This window comes from Tachyglossus aculeatus, chromosome 26 (genome assembly GCF_015852505.1).
Source record: "Tachyglossus aculeatus isolate mTacAcu1 chromosome 26, mTacAcu1.pri, whole genome shotgun sequence".
Classification (NCBI taxonomy): Eukaryota; Metazoa; Chordata; class Mammalia; order Monotremata; family Tachyglossidae; genus Tachyglossus; species Tachyglossus aculeatus.
Genome location: NC_052091.1, coordinates 3,318,230 through 3,343,627, shown reverse-complemented (window position 1 = coordinate 3,343,627; position 25,398 = coordinate 3,318,230). Strand labels below are relative to the sequence as shown.

At 47.5% G+C, this 25,398-nt stretch overlaps 1 protein-coding gene and 1 non-coding gene across 2 annotated transcripts; both read right to left on the bottom strand.

Annotated features, from left to right (window-relative positions):
- Nucleotides 1–1,308: 1,308 nt before the first annotated feature.
- Nucleotides 1,309–24,291, bottom strand: PSMD8 (proteasome 26S subunit, non-ATPase 8). Its single transcript, XM_038767342.1, has 7 exons — nucleotides 24,139–24,291; nucleotides 14,590–14,662; nucleotides 10,528–10,630; nucleotides 6,391–6,556; nucleotides 6,198–6,298; nucleotides 3,425–3,536; nucleotides 1,309–1,465 (listed from the first exon to the last, which is right to left on the bottom strand). The coding sequence occupies exons 1-7, from the start codon at nucleotides 24,274–24,276 to the stop codon at nucleotides 1,328–1,330; spliced, it is 831 nt and encodes a 276-aa protein (XP_038623270.1). The 5' UTR covers nucleotides 24,277–24,291; the 3' UTR covers nucleotides 1,309–1,327.
- On the bottom strand, nucleotides 3,696–3,767 carry TRNAD-GUC. The gene has a single exon. It is a non-coding gene; the product is annotated as a tRNA-Asp (tRNA).
- Nucleotides 24,292–25,398: the final 1,107 nt, after the last annotated feature.

The window sequence follows — 25,398 nt, the reverse complement described above, 5'->3', positions numbered from 1 at the left end:
AGGAGCTGCAGAGGGGCTCCTTTGGGGTGGAGATTCTCTACCGACTCTGATACAACATACAGGGTGACTTTGGGCAAGTCACTTCACTTCTCTGTGCCTCAGTAACCTCATCTGGAAAATGGGGATGAAGACCGTGAGCCCCCCCGTGGGACAACCTCATCACCTTGTAACCTCCCCAGCGCTTAGAACAGTGCTTTGCGCATAGTAAGCGCTTAATAAATGCCATCATCATTATTATTAGAACAGTGCTTTGCGCATAGTAAGCACTTAATGAACATCATCATTATTATTATTATTATTACTATTAAAGGGAAAGCCTTTTGGGGCGGGGGGGAACGGAAGCAGCCGAAGGCCAGGTTTTGAATGAACTGGAGGGATGAAGGGAGACGCTTCATCTCCCTTCACGTCGTGGCTCAGTGGAAAGGGCACGGGCTTTGGAGTCAGAGGTCATGGGTTCAAATCCCGGCTCCGCCAATTGTCAGCTGTGTGACTTTGGGCAAGTCACTTCACTTCTCTGTCCCTCAGTTCCCTCATCTGTAAAATGGGGATGAAGACTGTGAGCCCCCCCAGTGGGACAACCTGATCACCTTGTAACCTCCCCAGGGCTTAGAACAGTGCTTTGCGCATAGTAAGCGCTCAATAAATGCCATCATTATTATTATTAGAACTGTGCTTTGTGCATAGTAAGCACTTAATGAATGTCATTATTATTATTATTAAAGGGAAAGCCTTTTGGGGCAGGCGGGGGGGGGGGGGGGGGGGGGGGGGACAGAAGCAGCAGAAGTCCAGGTTTTGAGTGAACTGGAGGGATGAAGGGTGACCCTTCATATCCCTTCACGTCCCTTCACGTTTATTTATTGATTAATAAATAAATAAATGACGGTGAGAGACAGCGAGAAGGATCACGGGGAGGGGGGTGGGGTTGGCCCCCCCAATGTCAGAGGGGGGTGATGGGGTGGGGAACGCCCTGCCACTGATCATCATCATCATCAATTGTATTTATTGAGCGCTTACTATGTGCAGAGCACTGTACTAAGCGCTTGGGAAGTACAAATTGGCAACATATAGAGACGGTCCCTACCCAACAGTGGGCTCACACTGATCTCCGGGAAGGAGGGAGGGAGATGGCCGGGGGCACAGGCGGCCCACACAGAATAGACGGAGGAGGCGAGGCGGGGGGAGAGGGCCCGAGGCGGGGTCCCCAAGACCACAGGAGGTGAGGCCAAGGACTGTTTTTATTTTGGGAGGGAGACCCGCCGGCCGGCCCCCTCCCCCCGACTGCCCAACGACCCCTCCCACCCCCCCCCCCCGCTGACCGCGGCCATGGCTACACAATCATCTCCAGCTGGCGTGCGTACTCGATGACCTGCTTGGCCAGTTCTGTGGACGGGATGGTGGTGTCCTCGGGCTTCTGCTGCTGGCACGTGAAGCTGTAGTAGTTGCTGGGGCCCAGGACCCAACCGCGCTGGACGGGGCGGGGGACAGAGGGGGTCAGCGCACAGCCCCCGGCCCCTCCCACCCCACCCCCCGAAACCCAGCCCGAGGGGCTGGACCCGACCAGTTTTGAGGAGGAGGAGGAGCTGAGGGTGTGGAAACAGCCAGCCTTACCCCCTGCCCTCCCAGGGAGGCTCACTGCCAATCATCAACCATATTTATTGAGCGCTAACTGTGTGCAGAGTACTGTACTAAGGGTAATCTGCCCCTTCCCTGGTTGGGCAGACCACGTTCCCACAGATGCCCACCCCCGGATCCTGACTTGCTCCCTCCAGTCATCGGCTTCCAGGCTGTCCATCCATCCCCTGGCCCCCTCCTCCCTCACCTCCCTCGTCTCCTTCTCCATCGCAGCCCGCACCCTCCGCTCCTCTGCCGCTAATCTCCTCCCCGTACCTCGTTCTCGCCCGTCCCGCCGTCGACCCCCGGCCCACGTCCTCCCCCTGGCCTGGAATGCCCTCCCTCCGCACATCCACCAAGCTAGCTCTCTTCCTCCCTTCAAATCAATCGCATTTATTGAGCGCTTACTGTGTGCAGAGCACTGGACTAAGCGCTTGGGAAGTACAAGTTGGCAACATATAGAGACAGTCCCTACCCAACAGTGGGCTCATAGTCTAAAAGGGGGAGACGGAGAACAAAACCAAACATACTAACAAAATAAAATAAATAGAATAGATATGTACAAGTAAAATAGAGTAATAAATATTTACAAACATATATACATATATACGGGTGCTGTGGGGAAGGGAAGGAGGTAAGATGGGGGGGATGGAGGGGGGACGAGGGGGAAAAAGCCCTGCTGAGAGCTCACCTCCTCCAGGAGGCCTTCCCACACTGAGCCCCCTCCTCATCCCCCCACCTTACCTCCTTCCCCTCCCCACAGCACCTGTATATATGTTTGTACAGATTTATTACTCTATTTATTTTACTTGTACATATTTATTCTACTTATTTTATTTTGTTAATATGTTTGGTTTTGTTGTCTGTCTCCACCGTCTAGACTGTGAGCCCGCTGTTGGGTAAGGACCATCTCTATATGTTGCGAACTTGTACTTCCCAAGCGCTTAGTACAGTGCTCTGCACACAGTAAGCGCTCAATAAATACGATTGAATGAATGAATCCCCCATCTCTGCCCCACCGCACTCATGTACACATCTGTTGTTTTGTTTTGTTTTCTGTCTCCCCCTCTAGACTGTGAGCCCACTGTTGGGTAGGGACCGTCTCTATATGTTGCCGATTTGTACTTCCCAAGCGCTTAGTACAGTGCTCGGCACACAGTAAACCCTCAATAAATACGACTGAATAAATGAATAATCTCCCCAGCGCTCAGTACAGTGCCTGGCATCATCAATCATATTTATTGAGCGCTTACTATGTGCAGAGCACTGTACTAAGCACTTAATGGCACATGTAAGCACGTAATAAATACCTCAATTTTTTAAATTATTATCATTAGCTTATTTCTATTACTGTCTGTCTCCCCCGCTAATCTGTAAACTCACTGTGGGCAGGGACTGTGCCTACTTATTGATCTATTGTCCTCTCCCAAGCGTTTAGTCCAGTGCTCTGCACACAGTAAGTGCTCAATAAATACGACGGAATGAATGAACAGCAGCATGGCTCAGTGGGAAGAGCATGGGCTTTGGAGTCAGAGGTCATGGGTTCAAAACCCGGCTCTGCGACTTTGGGCAAGTCACTTAGCTTCTCTATGCCTCAGTTCCCTCATCTGTAAAAATGGGGATGAAGACTGTGAGCCCCCCGTGGGACAACCTGATCACCTTGTAACCACCCCAGCGCTTAGAACAGTGCTTTGCACATAGTAAGCGCTTAATAAATGCCATTATTATTATTATTATTACTGCGGGCAAGAGCTGAACTCCGGGAACAGTTCTCCAAAGCTCCCTCCCCTCCCCTGCACCGGGGCTCCGTTACCTTTTTGGCGTACTCTGTCATCTTTTTGGGGGCCGTGAAGAACAGGACGCGCGTGGCCTCGCTGAAGAGGATCTTCTCATAGGCCTTCTCGATGCAGCCGGCGATCTCGTCCCTGGGGCCCGAGAGGGGAGGTCACATCATCAATCGTATTTATTGAGCGCTTACTGTGTGCAGAGCACTGGACTAAGCGCTTGGGAAGTACAAGTTGGCAACATATAGAGACAGTCCCTACCCAATAGTGGGCTCACAGTCTAAAAGAAAATATACATTTCTCCCCGTCGGGGAATCGAACCCCGGTCTCCCGCGTGACAGGCGGGGATACTCACCACTATACTAATGAGGAACACATCATGGAGTAGACCCCCAAACGGGGGGAGTTCCTTGGCCCCCCATCACCACTGCCCGGGTCACTTCTGGTTGAGTACATAACCTTGCCCCCCAAACTGTTAGCTTGTTGTGGGCAGGGAATGTGGTATACTGCACTCTCCCAAACGCTTAGTACAGTCCGCTGCACTTAGTAAGTTCCCAATAATAATAATAATAATAATAATAATAATAATAATGATGGCATTTGCTAAGCGCTTACTATGTGCCAAGCACTGTTCTAAGCACTGGGGTGGATACAAGGTGATCAGGTTGTCCCATGTGGGGCAGGTGATCAGGTTGTCTCACAGTCTTCATCCCCATTTGACAGATGAGGTCACTGAGGCCCAGAGAGTAATGATAATAATAATAATGATGGCATTTGCTAAGCGCTTACTATGTGCCAAGCACTGTTCTAAGCGCTGCGGGGGATACAAGGTGATCAGGTTGTCCCATGTGGGGCAGGTGATCAGGTTGTCTCACAGTCTTCATCCCCATTTGACAGATGAGGTCACTGAGGCCCAGAGAGTAATGATAATAATAATAATGATGGCATTTGCTAAGCGCTTACTATGTGCCAAGCACTGTTCTAAGCGCTGCAGGGGATACAAGGTGATCAGGTTGTCCCATGTGGGGCAGGTGATCAGGCTGTTTCACAGTCTTCATCCCCATTTGACAGATGAGGTCACTGAGGCCCAGAGAGTATGATAATAATAATAATGATGGTATTTGTTAAGCGCTTACTATGTGCCAAGCACTGTTCTAAGCGCTGCGGGGGATACAAGGTGATCAGGTTGTCCCATGTGGGGCAGGTGATCAGGCTGTCTCACAGTCTTCATCCCCATTTGACAGATGAGGTCACTGAGGCCCAGAGAATAGTGATAATAATAATAATGATGGCATTTGCTAAGCGCTTACTATGTGCCAAGCACTGTTCTAAGCGCTGCGGGGGATACAAGGTGATCAGGTTGTCCCATGTGGGGCAGGTGATCAGGCTGTCTCACAGTCTTCATCCCCATTTGACAGATGAGGTCACTGAGGCCCAGAGAGTAATGATAATAACAATAATGATAGCATTTGTTAAGTGCTTACTATGTGCCAAGGGGGATACAAGGTCATCAGGTTGTCCCAATAAATACAACTGACTGAGGGGATGAGGGGTTCAATAAATGTGATCGACTGAAGGGATGAACCGACGGTGGGGGGGGGGGGGTCGTCACCTGCCAGGCCAGATGGAAAAGTGGCTGCAGATCAATCAATCAATCAACCGTATTTATTGAGCGCTTACTGTGTGCAGAGCACTGGACTAAGCGCTTAGGAAGTATGGGAGTTGTACTCTTGGAGTGGAGGGACCGGCCCGGGCCCCGTTCCAGGGGAGTCCCAGACTGAGCCCCTTCCTTCCTCTCCCCTTCGTCCCCCTCTCCATCCCCCCCATCTTACCTCCTTCCCTTCCCCACAGCACCTGTATAGATGTTTGTACATATTTATTACTCTATTTTTTATACTTGTACATATCTATTCTATTGATTTTATTTCGTTAGTATGTTCGGTTTTGTCTCCCCCTTTTAGACTGTGAGCCCACTGTTGAGTAGGGACCGTCTCTATATGTTGCCAACTTGGACTTCCCAAGCGCTTAGTCCAGTGCTCTGCACACAGTAAGTGCTCAATAAATACGATTGATTGATTATTACTCTATTTATTTATTTTACCTGTACATATCTATTCTATTGATTTTATTTCGTTAGTATGTTCGGTTTTGTCTCCCCCTTTTAGACTGTGAGCCCACTGTTGGGTAGGGCCTGTCTCTCTACGTTGCCAACTTGGACTTCCCAACTGCTTAGTCCAGTGCTCTGCACACAGTAAGTGCTCAATAAATACGATTGATTGATTATTACTCTATTTATTTTACCTGTACATATCTATTCTATTGATTTTATTTTGTTAGTATGTTTGGTTCTGTCTCCCCCTTTTAGACTGTGAGCCCACTGCTGGGTAGGGACTGTCTCTCTAGGTTGCCAACTTGGACTTCCCAAGCGCTTAGTCCAGTGCTCTGCACACAGTAAGTGCTCAATAAATACGATTGATTGATTATTACTCTATTTATTTATTTTACCTGTACATATCTATTCTATTTATTTTATTTTGTTGGTATGTTTGGTTCTGTCTCCCCCTTTTAGACTGTGAGCCCACTGTTGGGTAGGGACCGTCTCTCTATGTTGCCAACGTGGACTTCCCAAGCGCTTAGTCCAGTGCTCTGCACACAGTAAGCGCTCAATGATGATGAGGAGGAGTTGAGTGGGTCGGGGGGTGGGGGACGACGAGACACGTGGGACCCAAACCTCTTTCATCCTCCCCTCCCCACCTCGGGGTCGAGTCCCCTAGGCCCGGAGGGGCAACCCAGGACACTCACCGGATGGTGTCCAGCAGGATGTCAATGAAGAAGGTGTAGCTTTCCGCGGGAATGTTGCCTTTGGCCAGGAAGACCTTGTTGTAGCTGCCCTCCATCAGGTACTGGGGCGGGGGTGGGAGTGCGAGTGAGGCCGGGGGGCCGGCTGGCGCGGGAGATTCCCCCCACCCGGCCCCGCCGTCCTCCTGGGGCCCACCTGCTCTAGGGACACGGGGTGCTTGATGTAGACGTTGGTCTGGATGTCCTTAGCGGGCAGCCGCTCCAGCTCCGTGTGGAACTCGGCCACGCGGTTTTGGGACAGCAGGAACAGCAGGTTGAGGCCCAGGAGCTGGTGCATGTAGGCCGACTCGGGAAGCTGCTCCCTGCGGAAGGGAAAGGGGGTGGGGGGTCGCAAAGTACGTTCATTTAAATCTCCTATTATCCATCATCATCATCAGTCGTATTTATTGAGCGCTTACTGTGTGCAGAGCACTGTACTAAGCGCTTGGGAAGTACAAACTGGCAACGTATAGAGACAGTCCCTACCCAACAGTGGGCTCACAGTCTAAAAGGGGGAGACAGAGAACAAAACCAAACATACTAACAAAATAAAATCCAGTTGTTGTGCCAGTTGTAGAGCTGGACGTTATTTCAGGCTGACGACGAAAACAAGTCCGATACAGTGGTAGACGCTTCTCCTCCCCGTCTCCATCCCCCCCAGCCTTACCTCCTTCCCTTCCCCACAGCACCTGTATATATGTTTGTACAGATTTATTACTCTATTTATCTTCCATCCAGCAATCAATCAATCCAGCAATCGTATATAAGTTTGTACATATATGTACGTATATATGTTTGTACATATATGTTACTCTATTTTACTTGTACTATGTATGTATATATGTTTGTACATATGTTACTCTATTTTACTTGTACTATGTATGTATATATGTTTGTACATATATGTTACTCTATTTATTTTACTTGTACATATCTATTCTATTCATTTTATTTTGTTAGTGTGTTTCGTTTTGTTCTCTGTCTCCCCCTTTTAGACTGTGAGCCCACTGCTGGGTAGGGACGGTCTCCATCTGTTGCCAATTTGTACTTCCCAAGCGCTTAGTACAGTGCTCTGCACACAGTAAGCGCTCAATAAATACGATTGATGATGATCAATTGTATTTATTGAGCTCCCCTTCCTTCCTCTCCCCCTCTCCATCCCCCCATCTTACCTCCTTCCCTTCCCCACAGCACCTGTATATGTGTTTGTACGTATTCATTACTTGTACATATCTATTCTATTTATTTTATTTTGTTAGTATGTTTGGTTTTGTTGTCTGTCTCCCCCTTCTAGACTGTGAGCCCACTGTTGGATAGGGACCGTCTCTTTATGTTGCCAACTTGTACTTCCCAAGCGCTTAGTACAGTGCTCTGCACACAGTAAGCGCTCAATAAATACGACTGATTGATTGATTGATTCCTTGTACATATCTGTTCCATTTATTTTATTTTGTTAGTATGTTTGGTTTTGTTCTCTGTCACCCCCTTCTAGACTGTGAGCCCACTGTTGGGTAGGGACCGTCTCTAGATGTTGCCGACTGGGACTTCCCAAGCGCTTAGTACAGTGCTCTGCACACGGTAAGCGCTCAATAAATACGATTGACTGACTGATCTACAAGGATGCCCCCCCGCCCGCCGACCAGGCTCTGAGACCCTCCCCACTCCGCCACTTGTCTGCTCTGTGACCCTGAGCAGGCCACTTCCTTTCTCTGGCCCTCAATTCCCTCATCTGTAAAATGGGGATGACGACTGTGAGTCCCACGTGGGATGGGGACACTGTCCAATTTGACAGCCTTCTATAATGATAATAATAATGGCGTTTGTTATTTGTTATTTATTGTTATTTGTTATATGTTGCCAACTTGTACTTCCCAAGCGCTTAGTACAGTGCTCTGCACCCAGTAAGCGCTCAATTGATTGATTGATTTGTTAAGCACTTACTGTGTGCCAAGCACTGGTCTCCCCCTTCTAGACAGTGAGCCCGTTGTTGGGTAAGGACCGTCTCTATAGGTTGCCAACTTGTACTTCCCAAGCGCTTAGTAATAATAATAAATAATGATAGCATTTATTAAGTGCTTACTATGTGCAAAACGCTGTTCTAAGCACTGGGGAGGTTGCAAGGTGATCAGGTTGTCCCACGGGGGGCTCGCAGTCTTCATCCCCATTTTACAGATGAGGGAACTGAGGCACAGAGAAGTAATATTAATAATGATGATGGTATTTGTTAAGCGCTTACTGTGGGCAAGGCACTGTTCTAAGCGCTGGGGGGGATACAAGGGGGTCAGGTTGTCCCACGTGGGCCTCACAGACTTAATCTCCATTCTACAGATGAGGTAACTGAGGCCCAGAGAAGTTAACTGACTTGCCCAAAGTCACACAGCTGACAAGCGGCAGAGCCGGGATTTGAACCCACGACCTCCGACTCCCAAGCCCGGGCTCTTTCCGCTGAGCCACGCTGCTTCTCTATGACTTGCCCGGAGTCACACAGGTGACAAGTTGCGGAGTCGGGATTAGAACCCACGACCTGACTCCCAAGCCCCGGCTCTTTCCGCTAAGCCACGCTGCTACTTCTATCTACCCCAGCGCTTAGTAATAATAATAATAATGATGGCATTTATTAAGCGCTTACTATGTGCAACTGCTACTTCTGCAACCCCAGCACTTAGTAACAATAATAATAATGATGGCATTTATTAAGCGCTTACTGTGTGCAAAACACTGTTCTAAGCGCAGGGGAGGTTAAAGGTGATCAGGTTGTCCCACGGGGGGGCTCACAGTCTTAATCCCCGTTTTACAGATGAGAGAACTGAGGCCCAGAGAAGTGAAGCGACTTGCCCAAAATCACACAGCTGACAATTAGCAGAGCCGGGATTTGAACCCCTGACCTCTATCTCCAAAGCCCGGGCTCTTTCCACTGAGCCATGCCGCTTACCCGATAGTAATAATAATAATGTTGGCATTTGTTAAGCGCTTACTATGTGCAAAGTACTGTTCTAAGCGCTTGGGGGGATACCAAGTGATCAGGTTGTCCCACGTGGGGCTCACAGTCTTAATCCCCATTTTACAGATGAGGGAACTGAGGCCCAGAGAGGTGAAGTGACTTGCCCAAAATCACACAGCTGACAATTAGCGGAGCCGGGATTTGAACCCCTGACCTCTATCTCCAAAGCCCGGGCTCTTTCCACTGAGCCATGCCGCTTACCCGATAGTAATAATAATAATGTTGGCATTTGTTAAGCGCTTACTATGTGCAAAGCACTGTTCTAAGCGCTTGGGGGGATACCAAGTGATCAGGTTGTCCCACGTGGGGCTCACAGTCTTAATCCCCATTTTACAGATGAGGTAACTGAGGCTCAGAGAAGTGAAGTGACTTGCCCAAAATCACAAAGCTGACAATTAGCGGAGCCGGGATTTGAACCCCTGACCTCTATCTCCGAAGCCCGGGCTCTTTCCACTGAGCCATGCTGCTTACCCGATCCGATAGTAATAATAATAATGCTGGCATTTGTTAAGCGCTTACTATGTGCAAAGCACTGTTCTAAGCGCTTGGGGGGATACCAAGTGATCAGGTTGTCCCACGTGGGGCTCACAGCCTTAATCCCCATTTTACAGACGAGGTAACTGAGGCTCAGAGAAGTGACTTGCCAAAGGTCACACGGCAGACATGTGGCGGAGCCGGAATTCGAACCCATGACCTCTGACTCCAAAGCCCGTGCTCTTTTCACTGAGCCATGCTGCTTCTCAGATAGTAGGGAGTCTGGCACATAGTAAGCACTTAAGAAACGCCATTAAAAAACCCCAAATCCACGGGGCAGTACTCACAGTGGACTCCCACCCGTCACCCCGCGGGGCGGGGGTGGGCCCGGATGATCGGCTGACCCCTGCCAACACCGGCCCTAGAAATGGTGGTCCCGACCCTCCCTCCCGTGGGGAGTGGATCACTGCTCATCCCAACTCAACTTAGGGAAGCAGCGTGGATCAGTGGAAAGAGCCCGGGCTTTGGAGTCAGAGGCCGTGGGTTCAAATCCCGGCCCCGCCACTTGTCAGCTGGGTGACTTTGGGCAAGTCACAACTTCTCTGGGCCTCAGTTTCCTCATCTGTAAAGCGGGGATAAAGACTGTGAGCCCCCCGTGGGACAACCTGATCGCCTTGTAACCTCCCCAACGCTTGTAAGCACTTAATAAAGGCCATTATAAAAAAGGAAAAAAAAAACATGACACCCTCAACATGTCCCCGGTGACTCAGGGGCCCTGGCCGCCCTCCTCCTCCTCCTCCTCCTCCTCCTCCCACTCACTTGTAATCGAAATAGTAGCACTTGAGCTGGGCCATGTAGCGTTCGAAGGAAGGGATGTCCTTGCGGAGGATGCTCCACTGCGCCCCGATTTCCAGGATGTCACCTGGTGATGGGGGACACACAAGAGGCACCATCTCCCCCAGCTCCCCACCGGCCGGACACCCGGGTAACATCCCACATGCCACCGGCCACAAACGGACCCGGGTGGGCTCCTGCTCCCTGCAAGGGGCTTCCTCCCGGGTTCCGCTCTAGACTGTGAGCCCACTGTTGGGTAGGGACCGTCTCTATATGTTGCCAACTTGTACTTCCCAAGCACTTAGTACACTGCTCCTCAAAAATCTCCAGTGGCTACCAATCAATCTGCGCATCAGGCAGAAACTCCTCACCCTGGGCTTCAAGGCTGTCCATCCATCCCCTGGCCCCCTCCTACCTCACCTCCCTTCTCTCCTTCTGCAGCCCAGCCCGCACCCTCCGCTCCTCTGCCACCGCTAATCTCCTCCCCGTACCTCGTTCTCACCCGTCCCGCCATCGACCCCCGGCCCACATCCTCCCCCGGGCCCGGAATGCCCTCCCTCTGCCCATCCGCCAAGCTCGCTCTCTTCCTCCCTTCAAGGCCCTACTGAGAGCTCACCTCCTCCAGGAGGCCTTCCCAGACTGAGCCCCTTCCTTCCTCTCCCCCTTGTCCCCCTCTCCATCCCCCCCATCTTACCTCCTTCCCTTCCCCACAGCACCTGTATATATGTTTGTACATATTCATTACTCTATTTATTTTACTTGTACATATCTATTCTATTTATTTTTTGTTAGTATGTTTGGTTTTGTTCTGTCTCCCCCTTTTAGACTGTGAGCCCACTGTTGGGTAGGGACTGTCTCTATATGTTGTCAACTTGTACTTCCCAAGTGCTTAGTACAGTGCTCTGCACACAGTAAGCGCTCAATAAATACGATTGATGATGATGATGATTACGGTGAGCTCACTGTTGGGTAGGGACTGTCTCTATATGTTGTCAACTTGTACTTCCCAAGTGCTTAGTACAGTGCTCTGCACACAGTAAGCACTCAATAAGTACGACTGATTGATTGATTGGAGTATCTGAAGCCCAAAAGGTCCTCAACAGGATTGGCATCATTTATTTTATTTATTTATTTATTATTTATTCATTTTACTTGTACATATCTATTCTATTTATTTTATTTTGTTAGTATGTTTGGTTTTGTTCTCCGTCTCCCCCTTCTAGACTGGGAGCCCGTTGTTGGGTAGGGACCGTCTCTATATGTTGCCAACTTGGACTTCCCAAGTGCTTAGTCCAGCGCTCTGCACACAGTAAGCGCTCAATAAATACAATTGATTGATTGACTGATTGGAGTATCTGAAGCCCAAAAGGTCCTCAACAGGATTGGCATCATTTATTTATTTTATTTATTAATTTATTTATTATTTATTCATTTTACTTGTACATATCCATTCTATTTATTTTATTTTAACATGTTTTGTTTTGTTCTCTGTCTCCCCCTTCTAGACTGCGAGCCCGTTGTTGGGTAGGGACCATCTCTATATGTTGTCGATTTGTCCTTCCCAAGCGCTCAGTACATGCTCTGCACACGGTAAGCGCTCAATACGATTGAGTGAATGAATATAACTTCATATCAATGAAATGTATCTATCTATAATCCTATTTATTTGCATCGATGCTATTGATGCCCGTTCACTTGTTCTGATGCCCGTCTCCCCACCTCTAGACTGTGAGCCCACTGTTGGGTAGGGACTGTCTCTACGTGTTGCCGACTTGTACTTCCCAAGCGCTTAGTCCAGTGCTCTGCACACAGTAAGCGCTCAATAAATACGACTGATTGACTGATTGATTGTGGGCAGGGATTGTCCCTGTTCATTCATTCATTCAATCGTATTTATTCATTCATTCAATCGTATTTATTGAGCGCTTACTGTGTGCAGAGCACTGGACTAAGCGCTTGGGAAGTCCAAGCTGGCAACACATAGAGACGGTTCCTCCCCAACAGTGGGCTCACGGTCTAGAAGGGGGAGACAGAGAACAAAACCAAACATATTAACAAAATAAAATAAATCAATTGTATTTATTGAGCGTTTACTGTGTGCAGAGCACTGGACTAAGCGCTTGGGAAGTCCAAGCTGGCAACATACAGAGACGGTTCCTCCCCAACAGCGGGCTCACGGTCTAGAAGGGGGAGATAGAGAACAAAACAAAACATATTAACAAAATAAATCAATTGTGTTTATTGAGCGTTTACTGTGTGCAGAGCACTGGACTAAGCGCTTGGGAAGTCCAAGTTGGCAACATATAGAGACGGTCCCTACCCATCAGCGGGCTCACAGTCTAGAAGGGGGAGACAGACAAGAAAACAAAACATATTAACAAAATAAAATAAATACAATAAATATGTACAAATAGAGTAATAAATATGTACAAACATATGTACATATATACAGGTGCTGTGGAGAGGGGAAGGAGGTAAGGTGCGGGGGGAGCCCACTGTAGGGTAGGGACCGTCTCTATGTGTTGCCAACTTGTGTTTCCCAAGCGCTTAGTACAGTGCTCTGCACACAGTAAGCGCTCAATAAATACAATTGATTGATTGATTGATGGGGAGGAGGGGGAGAGGAAGGAGGGGGCTCAGTCCTGTTGCTGAGCTGTACTTCCCCAGAGTTTAGTCCAGGGCTCGGCACCCAGGAAGCGCTCAATAAATAGGATTGAAGGAAGGAATGAATGAGGGTGTGGCCCTCATTCATTTAATGAGAAGCAGCGTGGCTCAGTGGAAAGAGCCCGGGCTTTGGAGTCAGAGGTCGTGGGTTCAAATCCCGGCTCCACCACTTGTCAGCTGGGTGACTTTGGGCAAGTCACTTCACTTCTCTGGGCCTCAGTTCCCTCATCTGTCAAATGGGGATGAAGACTGTGAGCCCCCAGTGGGACAACCTGGTCACCTTGTAAGCTCCTCCCCACAGAACATGTGTACATGTTTTTCTAGACTGTGAGCCCACTGTTGGGTAGGGACTGTCTCTAGATGTTGCCAACTTGGACTTCCCAAGCGCTTAGTGCAGTGCTCTGCACACGGCAAGCGCTCAATAAATACAACTGATTGATTGATTGAGGAATGGGACATCTATTTATTTATTTATTTTACTTGAACATATCTATTCTATTTATTTTATTTTGTTAGTATGTTTGGTTTTGTTCTCTGTCTCCCCCTTTTAGACTGTGAGCCCGCTGTTGGGTAGGGACTGTATATGTTGCCAACTTGGACTTCCCAAGCGCTTAGTCCAGTGCTCTGCACACAGTAAGCGCTCAATAAATACGATTGATTGAGGAATGGGACATCTATTTATTTATTTATTTATTTATTTTACTTGTACATATCTATTCTATTTTATTTTGTTAGTATGTTTGGTTTTGTTCTCTGTCTCCCCCTTTTAGACTGTGAGCCCGCTGTTGGGTAGGGACCGTCTCTAGATGTTGCCAACTTGGACTTCCCAAGCGCTTAGTGCAGTGCTCTGCACATGGTAAGCGCTCAATAAATACAACTGATTGATTGATTGAGGAATGGGACATCTATTTATTTATTTATTTTACTTGAACATATCTATTCTATTTATTTTATTTTGTTAGTATGTTTGGTTTTGTTCTCTGTCTCCCCCTTTTAGACTGTGAGCCCGCTGTTGGGTAGGGACTGTATATGTTGCCAACTTGGACTTCCCAAGCGCTTAGTCCAGTGCTCTGCACACAGTAAGCGCTCAATAAATACGATTGATTGAGGAATGGGACATCTATTTATTTATTTATTTATTTATTTTACTTGTACATATCTATTCTATTTTATTTTGTTAGTATGTTTGGTTTTGTTCTCCGTCTCCCCCTTTTAGACTGTGAGCCCGCTGTTGGGTAGGGACCGTCTCTATATGTTGCCAACTTGGACTTCCCAAGCGCTTACTGCAGTGCTCTGCACACAGTAAGCGCTCAATAAATACGATTTATGATGATGAGTGATTGCTTGAGGGCGCGGCCCCGCCTGGGGTGGCCGCTGACTTACGTGCCAGGACGAGTTGCTGCTTGGTCAGCTTGGTGCCCGTGGTGGGGAGGAAGTTGAGTTCGAGAAGTGCCAGCTGGAAGGAGGTTGAGGGGGGTCAGGACACGACACTTCCCCACCCCCCACCCCACCCCCAAATCCGCCCCCACCCCCATTTCCCAGGGGAGGGACCCTTCAAGGCCCTACTGAGAGCTCACCTCCTCCAGGAGGCCTTCCCACACTGAGCCCCCTCCTTCAATCAATCAATCAATCATATTTATTGAGCGCTTACTGTGTGCAGAGCACTGTACTAAGCGCTTGGGAAGTCCAAGTTGACAACATATAGAGACAGTCCCTACCCAACAGTGGGCTCATGGTCTTCCTCTCCATCCTTCCCACCTTACCTCCTTCCCTTCCCCACAGCACCTGTATATATGTTTGTACGGATTTATTACTCTATTTATTTTACTTGTACATAGTTATTCTTATTTTATTTTGTTAATATGTTTTGTTTTCCTGTATATATGTTTGTACATATTTATTACCCTATTTATTTTACTTGTACATAGTTATTCTACTTATTTTATTTTGCTAATGTTTTGTTTTCCTGTATATTTGTTTGTACATATTTATTACTCTACTTGTACATAGTTATTCTACTTATTTTACTTTGTTAATATGTTTTGTTTTCCTGTACATACATTTGTACATGTTTATTACTCTATTTATTTTACTTGTACATATCTATTCTATTTATTTTATTTTGTTAATATGCTTGGTTTTGTTGTCTGCCTTCCCCTTCTAGACTGTGAGCCCACTGCTGGGTAGGGACCGTCTCTAGATGTTGCCAACTTGGACTCCCCGAGCGCTTAGTACAGTGCTCTGCACACGGTAAGCACTCAATACGATTGATTGATTGATTGATTGGTTGTCTGTCTCCCCCTTCTAGACTGTGAGCCCACTGTTGGGTACGGACTGTCTCTAGATGTTGCCAACTTGTACTTCCCAAGCGCTTAGTACAGTGCTCTGCACACAGTAAGCGCTCAATAAATACGATTGATTGACTGATTGATTGTTTTGTTGTCTGTCTCCCCCTTCTAGACTGTGAGCCCACTGTTGGGTAGGGACTGTCTCTAGGTGTTGCCAACTTGGACTTCCCAAGCGCTTAGTACAGTGCTCTGCACACAGTAAGCGCTCAATAAATATGATTGAATGAATGAATGAAGGGACCAGGGCCTTGGGGGGCTGAGATGAGTCTAAGCCTGGGCAGGAACAGTGCTGGTTGGGGGGTCGGGGTGAGGGTGAGTCCAGTGCTCTGCACACAGTAAGCGCTCAATAAATACGATTGAATAACAATAATAATAATAATGATGGCATTTGTTAAGCGCTTACTATGTGCCAAGCACTGTTCTAAGCGCAGGGGTACATACAAAATAATCAGGCTGTCCCACACGGAACTCCCAGTCATGAGCCCACTGTTGGGTAGGGACTGTCTCTATATGTTGCCAACTTGTACTTCCCAAGCGCTTAGTCCAGTGCTCTGCACACAGTAAGCGCTCAATAAATACGACTGATGATGATGATGATAATTCCCATTTTACAGATGAGGTCGCTGAGGCCCAAAGGAGTGAAGCCTTGCCCAAGGTCACACAGCAGACAATGAATGACAATTAGAGAAGCGGCGTGGCTCAGTGGAAAGAGCCCGGGCTTGGGAGTCGGAGGTCGTGGGTTCTAATTCCGGCTCCGCCACTTGTCGGCTTTGTGACTTTGGGCAAGTCACTTACTTCTCTGGGCCTCAGTTCCCTCATCCATAAAATGGGGATGAAGACTGGGAGCCCCACGTGGGACAACCTAATCACCTTGCATCCCCCCCAGCGCTAAGAACAGCACTTCGCACATAGTAAGCGCTTAACAAAAGCCATCATTATTATTCTCTGGGCCTCAGTTGCCTCATCTGTAAAATGGGGATGAAGACTGGGAGCCCCACGTGGGACAACCTGATCACCTTGCATCCCCCCCAGCGCTAAGAACAGTACTTCGCACATAGTAAGCGCTTAACAAAAACCATCATTATTATTCTCTGGGCCTCAGTTCCCTCATCAGTAAAATGGGGATGAAGACTGGGAGCCCCACCTGGGACAACCTGATCACCTTGTGTCTACCCCAGTGTTTAGAACAGTGCTTGGCATCATCATCAATCGTATTTATTGAGCGCTTACTGTGTGCAGAGCACTGTACTAAGCGCTTGGGAAGTCCAAGTTGGCAGCATATAGAGACGGTCCCTACCCAACAGTAGGCTCACAGTCTAAAAGGGGGAGACAGAGAACAAAACCAAACATACTAACAAAATAAAATAAATAGAATAGATATGGACAAGTAAAATAAATGGAGTAATATAGAGTAAGCACATAGTAAGCGCTTAACAAATTAATTCATTCATTCGCCATACCTCCTTCCCCTCCCCACAGCACTTGTGTATATTTGTACAGATTTATTACTCTATTTATTTTACTTGTACATATTTACTACTCTATTTTATTCATGATGTGCATATCGCTATAATTCTATTTATTCTGACGGTTTTGACATCTGTCTATACGTTTTGTTTTGTTGTCCGTCTTCCCCTTCTAAACTGTGAGCCCGTTGTTGGGTAGGGACCGTCTCTAGATGTTGCCGAATTGCACTTCCCAAGCGCTTAGTACAGTGCTCTGCACACAGTAAACACTCAATAAATAAATGGAGAAGCAGCGTGGCTCAATGGAAAGAGCCCGGGCTTTGGAGTGGGAGGTTATGGGTTCGAATCCCGGCCCCGCCAATTGTCTGCTATGTGACTTTGGGCAAGGCACCTAACTTCTCTGCACCTCAGTGACCTCATCTGTAAAATGGGGATGAAGACTGTGAGCCCCCCGTGGGACAGCCTGATCCCCTTGTCACCTCCCCAGCGCTTAGAACAGTGCTTGGCACATAGTAAGCGCTTAATAAATGCCATCATCATTATTATTCTCTGTGCCTCAGTGACCTCATCTGTAAAATGGGGATGAAGACTGTGAGCCCCACGTGAGACAACCTGATAAGACTGTGAGCCCACTGTTGGGTAGGGACTGTCTCTATATGTTGCCAACTTGTACTTCCCAAACGCTTAGTACAGTGCTCTGCACACAGTAAGCACTCAATAAATACGATTGATTGATTGATAATAATAATAATGACATTTATTAAGACCTTACAATGTGCCGAGCACTGTTCTAAGCACTGAGGGGGTACAAGGTAATCAGGTTGTCCCAAGGGAGGCTCAGTCTTCATCCCCATTTTACAGATGAGGGAACTGAGGCCCAGAGAAGTGACTTGCCCAAAGCCGCCCAGCTGACAAGTGGTGGAGCCGGGACTTGAACCCATGACCTCTGATTCCAAAGCCCAGGCTCTTTCCACTGAGCCACGCTGCTTCACCTTGTAACCTCCCCAGCGCTTATAATAATAATAATAATAATGGCATTTATTAAGCATTTACTAAGTGTAAAGCACTGCTCTAAGCGCTGGGGAGGTTACAAGGTGATCAGGTTGTCCCACGGGGGGCTCACAGTCTTCACCCCCATTTTACAGATGAGGGAACTGAGGCATAGAGAAGTGAAGTGACTTGCCCAAAGTCACCCAGCTGACAACTGGCGGATCCGGGACTTGAACCCCTGACCTCTGACTCCAAAGCCCGGGCTCTTTCCACTGCTTCACCGTGTAACCTCCCCAGCGCTTAGCACAGCACTTGGCACATCGTAAGCGCTTAACAAATCCCATCCTTAATTAATAAAAACGCTTGAATGACTCCAAAGCCCGGGCGCTTTTCCACTGAGCAACGCTCAGTGGAGAAGCGCCCGGGCTTTGGAGTCAGAGGTCATGGGTTCAAATTCCTGCTCCACCAACTGTCAGCTGTGTGACTTTGGTCAAGCCACTTAACTTCTCTGGGCCTCAATTACCTCATCTGTAAAATGGGGATGAAGACTGTGAGCCCTCCGTGGGACAACCTGATCACCTTAATAATAATGGCATTTATTAAGCGCTAACTATGTGCAAATCACTGTTCTAAGCACCTTGTAACCTCCCCAGCACAGTGCTTTGCACATAGTAAGCACTTAACAAATGCCATCATTATTATTATTGTAACCTCCCCGGCGCTTAGCACATCGTAAGCCCTTACCAAATGTCATTATTATTATTATTATTATTGTAACCTCCCCGGCGCTTAGCACATGGTAATCGCTTAACAAATGCCATCCTTATTAATAAAGACGCCTGATTGACTTCAAAGCCCCGGCTCTTTTCCACTGAGTCAGAGGTCACGGGTTCAAATCCCGGCTCCGCCAACTGTCAGCTGTGTGACTTTGGGCAAGTCACTTCACTTCTCTGTGCCTCAGTTACCTCATTTGTAAAATGGGGATGAAGACTGTGAGCCATCCACGGGACAACCTGATCACTTGTAACCTCCCCAGCACTTAGAACAGTGCTTTGCACATAGTAAGCGCTTAATAAAGACCATTATTATTATTATTAAGTGGCAGAGGCGGGATTAGAACCCACAACCACTGACTCATTCATTCACTCAATTGTATTTATTGAGTGCTTACTGTGTGCAGAGCACTGTACTCCCAAGCCCGGGCTCCTTCCACTGAGCCACGCTGCTTCATCATCATCATCATCAATCGTATTTATTGAGCGCTTACTGTGTGCAAAGCACTGTACTAAGCGCTTGGGAAGTACAAGTTGGCAACATATAGAGACAGTCCCTACCCAACAGTGGAGAAGCAGCGTGGCTCAGTGGAAATAGCACAGGCTTTGGAGTCAGAAGTCATAGGTTCGAAACGCGGCTCTACCACTTGTCAGCTGTGTGACTTTGGGCAAGTCACTTAACTTCTCTGTGCCTCAGTTACCTCATCTGTAAAATGGGGATGAAGACTGTGAGCCCCACATGGGACAACCTGATCACCTTGTATCCCCTCCAGCGCTTAGAACAGTGCTTTGCACATAGTAAGTGTTTAATAAATGCCATTATTATTATATGTATATAATAATAATATATATATACACACAGGTGCTGTGGGGAGGGGAAGGAGGTAAGGCAGGGCGAGGGGGAGGGGAAGGAGGGGGCTCAGTCTGCTTTCCTTGTAACCTCCCCAGAGCTTAGAACAGTGCTTTGCACATAGTAAGCGCTCAATAAATATGATTGAATGAATGAATGAATCCCGGTTCTGCCAATTGTGAACTGGGTAACTTTGGGCAAGTCACTTCACTTCTCTGGGCCTCAGTTCCCTCATCTGTAAAATGGGGATGAAGACTGTGAGCCCCCCCGTGGGGCAACCTGATCACCTTGTAACCTCCCCAGCGCTTAGAACAGGGCTTTGCACATAGTAAGCGCTCAATAAATACGATTGAATGAACGAATAAATGAATCCTGGCTCTGTCAATTGTCAGCTGGGTGACTTTGGGCAAGTCACTACACTTCTCTGGGCCTCAGTTCTCTCATCTGTAAAATGGGGGTGAAGACTGTGAGCCCCCCCCCGTGGGACAACCTGATCACCTTGTAAACTCCCCTGCGCTTAGAATAGTGCTTTGCACACAGTACGCGCTTAATAAATGCCATCATTATTATTATTTCTCTGGGCCTCAGTTCCCTCATCTGCAAAATGGGGATGAAGACTGTGGGCCCCCCCCGCCGTGAGACAACCTGATCACCTTGTAACCTCCCCAGCGCTTAGAACAGTGCTTTGCACATAGTAAGCGCTTAATAAATGCCATTATTAAGTGGTGGAGGCGGGATTAGAACCCATGACCAATCAATCAATCATATTTATTGAGCGCTTACTGTGTGCAGAGCACTGTACTAAGCGCTTGGGAAGTACAAGTTGGCAACATATAGAGATGGTCCCTACCCAACAGTGGGCTCACAGTCTAGATGGGGGAGACAGAGAACAAAACCAAACATATTAACAAAATAAAATAAATAGAATAGATATGTACAAGGAAGATAAATAGAGTAATAAATATGTACAAACATATATACATATACACAGGTGCTGTGGGGAAGGGAAGGAGGTAAGGCGGGGGGGATGGAGGTTCGTTCTTATTGCCCACTGTTGGGTAGGGACCGTCTCTAGATGTTACCAACTTGTACTTCCCAAGCGCTTAGTAAAGTGCTCTGCACACAGTAAGCGCTCAATAAATACGATTGAATGAATGAATTCTATTTATTTTATTTTGTTAGTATGTTTTGTTTTGTTCTCTGCCTCCCCCTTCTGGACTGTGAACCCGCTGTTGGGTAGGGACCGCCTCTCTATGTTGCCAATTTGTACTTCCCGAGCATTTAGTACAGTGCTCTGCACACAGTAAGCGCTCAATAAATACGACTGAATGAATGAATGGAGAGGGGGAGTAGGGGGAGAGGAAGGAGGGGGCTGAGTTTGGGAAGGCCTCCTGGAGGAGGTTAGCTCTCAATTGGGCCTTGAAGGGAGGTGAGTTTTACTGAGCGCTTACTGTGTGCAGAGCACTGTACTAAGCGCTTGGGAAGTACAAGTTGGCAACATCTAGAGACGGTCCCTACCCAACAGTGACCACTGAGTCCCAAGCCCGGGCTCCTTCCACTGAGCCACCCTACTTCCCTTGTAGCCTCTCCAGAGCTTAGAACTGTTGCCAACTTGTACTTCCTAAGCGCTTAGTACAGTGCTCTGCACACAGTAAGTGCTCAATAAATACGATTGATTAGAACAGCGCTCAGCACATGGCAAGCGCCGAACAAACGCCATCCTTGTTGATAAATAGGCTGGAATGGATGAAGAAGATGATGATGGCATCATCCTTCTAGCCTGGAAGCCCACTGTTGGGTAGGGACCGTCTCTATGTGTGGCCAACTTGGACTTCCCAAACGCTTAGTACAGTACTCTGCACACAGTAATCAATCAATCGTATTTATTGAGTGCTTACTGTGTGCAGAGCACTGGACTAAGCGCTTGGGAAGTACAAGCAGGCAACATATAGAGACGGTCCCTACCCAACAGCGGGCTCACAGTCTAGAAGGGGGAGACAGGGAACAAAACAAAACCTATTAACAAAATAAAATAAATAGAATAGATATGTACAAGGAAAATAAATAAATATAGAGAGTAATCAATCCATCAATCGTATTTATTGAGCGCTTACTGTGTGCAGAGCACTGGACTAAGCGCTTGGGAAGTACAAGCTGGCAACATATGGAGACGGTCCCTACCCAACAGTGGGCTCACAGTCTAGAAGGGGGAGACAGAGAACAAAACCAAACATACTCACAAAATAAAATAAATAGAATAGATATGTACAAGTAATGAATACGTACAAACATCTATACAGGTGCTGTGGGGAAGGGAAGGAGGTAAGATGGGGGGGATGGAGAGGGGGACGAGGGGGAGAGGAAGGAAGGGGAGCTCAATAAATACGATTGATCATCATCAATCGTATTTATTGAGTGCTTACTGGGTGCAGAGCACTGTACTAAGCGCTTGGGAAGTACAAGTTGGCAACAGATAGAGACAGTCCCTACCCAACAGTGGGCTCACAGTCTAGAAGGGGGAGACAGAGAACAAAACCAAACATACTAACAAAATAAAATAAATAGAATAGATATGTACAAGTAATGAATACGTACAAACACATATACAGGTGCTGTGGGGAAGGGAAGGAGGTAAAATGGGGGGGATGGAGAGGGGGACGAGGGGAAGAGGAAGGAAGGGGAGCTCAATAAATACGATTGATCATCATCAATCGTATTTATTGAGCGCTTACTGGGTGCAGAGCACTGTACTAAGCGCTTGGGAAGTACCACGTCTGCCGTGCGACCTTGGGCAAGTCACTTAACTTCTCTGAGCCTCAGTTACCTCATCTGTAAAATGGGGTTTAAGACTGTGAGCCCCCCGTGGGACAACTTGATCACCTTGTATTCTCCCCCAGCGCTTAGAACAGTGCTGTGCACATAGTAAGCGCTTAACAAATGCCATCATTATTACTATTATTATAAGTTGGCAACAGATACAGTCCCTACCCAACAGTGGGCTCACAGTCTAAAAGGGGGAGACAGAGAACAAAACCAAACATACTAACAAAATAAAATAAATAGAATAGATATGTACAAGTAAAATAAATAAATAAATAGAGTAACAAATATATACAAACATATATACATACACATATGTACAAACACATATACATACATATATGTACAAACATATATACGATTGATTGATTAGATCAATCTTATTAGATTAGATTAGATTGATTGATTAGAGAAGCAGCGTGCTCAGTGGAAAGAGCCCGCGCTTTGGAGTCAGAGGTCATGGGTTCAAATCCCGGCTCTGTCAGCTGGGTGACTTTGGGCAAGTCACTTCTCTGGGCCTCAGTGACCTCGTCTGTAAAATGGGGATTAAGACTGGGAGCCCCACGTGGGACAACCTGCTCACCTTGTAACCCCCCCCAGCACTTAGAACAGTGCTTTGCACATAGTAAGTGCTTAACAAATACCAAAATTATTATTATCAAGCGCTTAGTCCAGTGCTCTGCACATAGGAAGCGCTCAGTAAATACGATTGATGATCATCATCATCAATCGTATTTACTGAGCGCTTCCTATGTGCAGAGCACTGGACTAAGCGCTTGGGAAGTACAAATTGGCAACATCTAGAGACGGTCCCTACCCAACAGTGGGCTCACAGTCTAAAAGATGATGTTGATCATCATCATCATCAATCGTATTTACTGAGCGCTTACTATGTGCAGAGCACTGGACTAAGCGCTTGGGAAGTCCAAATTGGCAACATCTAGAGACGGTCCCTACCCAACAGTGGGCTCACAGTCTAAAAGATGATGATGATCATCATCATCATCAATCGTATTTATTGAGCGCTTACTGTGTGCAGAGCACTGGACTAAGCGCTTGGGAAGGACAAGTTGGCAACAACTAGAGACGGTCCCTACCCAACAGTGGGCTCACAGTCTAAAAGGGGGAGACAGAGAACAAAACCAAACATACTAACAGAATAAAATAAATAGAATAGATATGTGCAAGTAGAATAAATAGAGTGATAAATATGTACAAACATATATACATAGATACAGGATGATGATGATTGATGGATTGTGAGCCCACTGTTGGGTAGGGACTGTCTCTAGATGTTGCCAATTTGGACTTCCCAAGCGCTTAGTACAGTGCTCTGCACGTAGTAAGCGCTCAATAAATACGATTGATGATGATGATGATCATCTTTTAGACTGTGAGCCCACTGTTGGGTAGGGACCGTCTCTAGATGTTGCCAACTTGGACTTCCCAAGCGCTTAGTCCAGTGCTCTGCACGTAGTAAGCGCTCAATAAATACGATTGATGATGATGATGATCATCTTTTAGACTGTGAGCCCACTGTTGGGTAGGGACCGTCTCTAGATGTTGCCAACTTGGACTTCCCAAGCGCTTAGTCCAGTGCTCTGCACACAGTAGGCGCTCAGTAAATCCGATTGATGATGATGACGGCTTGCTGGCTGGAGGGGTGTCCGGGGTCCCCCGCGTACCTTGAGCCGCCCCAGCTCCTCGCCACACTTGCTGAGGTTGGGGGTCTTGCGGTTCCACTCGCCCTTCAGCTGCTCGTACATGGCGGCGGCGGCCTGCAGGCCGGGCCCGCTCCCCGACGCCCCGTTCACCGCCGCCATCTTGGCCGCGACAATGACTCGGCAAACTCCGCCCGCGCCTCGCGCGACGTCCGCGCTTTCCGGCCGCTGCCCACACCCCGGCCCGAAGCCGGGCGGAAGGGCCTGAGGGAACGGGCGGGCGCTGCTAATCGTGGCATTTGCGCGGCGCTTACTATGTGCCAGGCACTGTTCTAAGCGCTGGGGACAAGGTGATCAGGCTGTCAATCAATCAATCGTATTTATTGAGCGCTTACTATGTGCAGAGCACTGTACTAAGCGCTTGGGAAGTACAAATTGGCAGCCCATAGAGACAGTCCCTACCCAACAGTGGGCTCACAGTCTAAAAGGGGGAGACGGAGAACAGAACCAAACATACCAACAAAATAAAATAAGTAGGATAGAAATGTACAAGTCAAATAAATAAATAAATAAATGAATAGAGTAATAAATATGTACAACCACATATCAATCAATCAATCAATCAATCGTATTTATTGAGCGCTTACTATGTGCAGAGCACTGTACTAAGCGCTTGGGAAGTACAAATTGGCAGCCCATAGAGACAGTCCCTACCCAACAGTGGGCTCACAGTCTAAAAGGGGGAGACGGAGAACAGAACCAAACATACCAACAAAATAAAATAAGTAGGATAGAAATGTACAAGTCAAATAAATCAATCAATAAATGAATAGAGTAATAAATATGTACAACCACATATCAATCAATCAATCAATCAATCGTATTCATTGAGCGCTTACTATGTGCAGAGCACTGTACTAAGCGCTTGGGAAGTACAAATTGGCAGCACATAGAGACAGTCCCTACCCAACAGTGGGCTCACAGTCTAAAAGGGGGAGACGGAGAACAGAACCAAACATACCAACAAAATAAAATAAGTAGGATAGAAATGTACAAGTCAAATAAATAAATAAATAAATGAATAGAGTAATAAATATGTACAACCATATATACATATATACAGGTGCTGTGGGGAAGGGAAGGAGGTAAGACGGGGGGATGGAGAGGGGGACGAGGGGGAGAGGAGGGAAGGGGCTCAGTCTGGGAAGGCCTCCTGGAGGAGGTGAGCTCTCAGCAGGGCCTTGAAGGGAGGAAGAGAGCGAGCTTGGCGGATGGGCAGAGGGA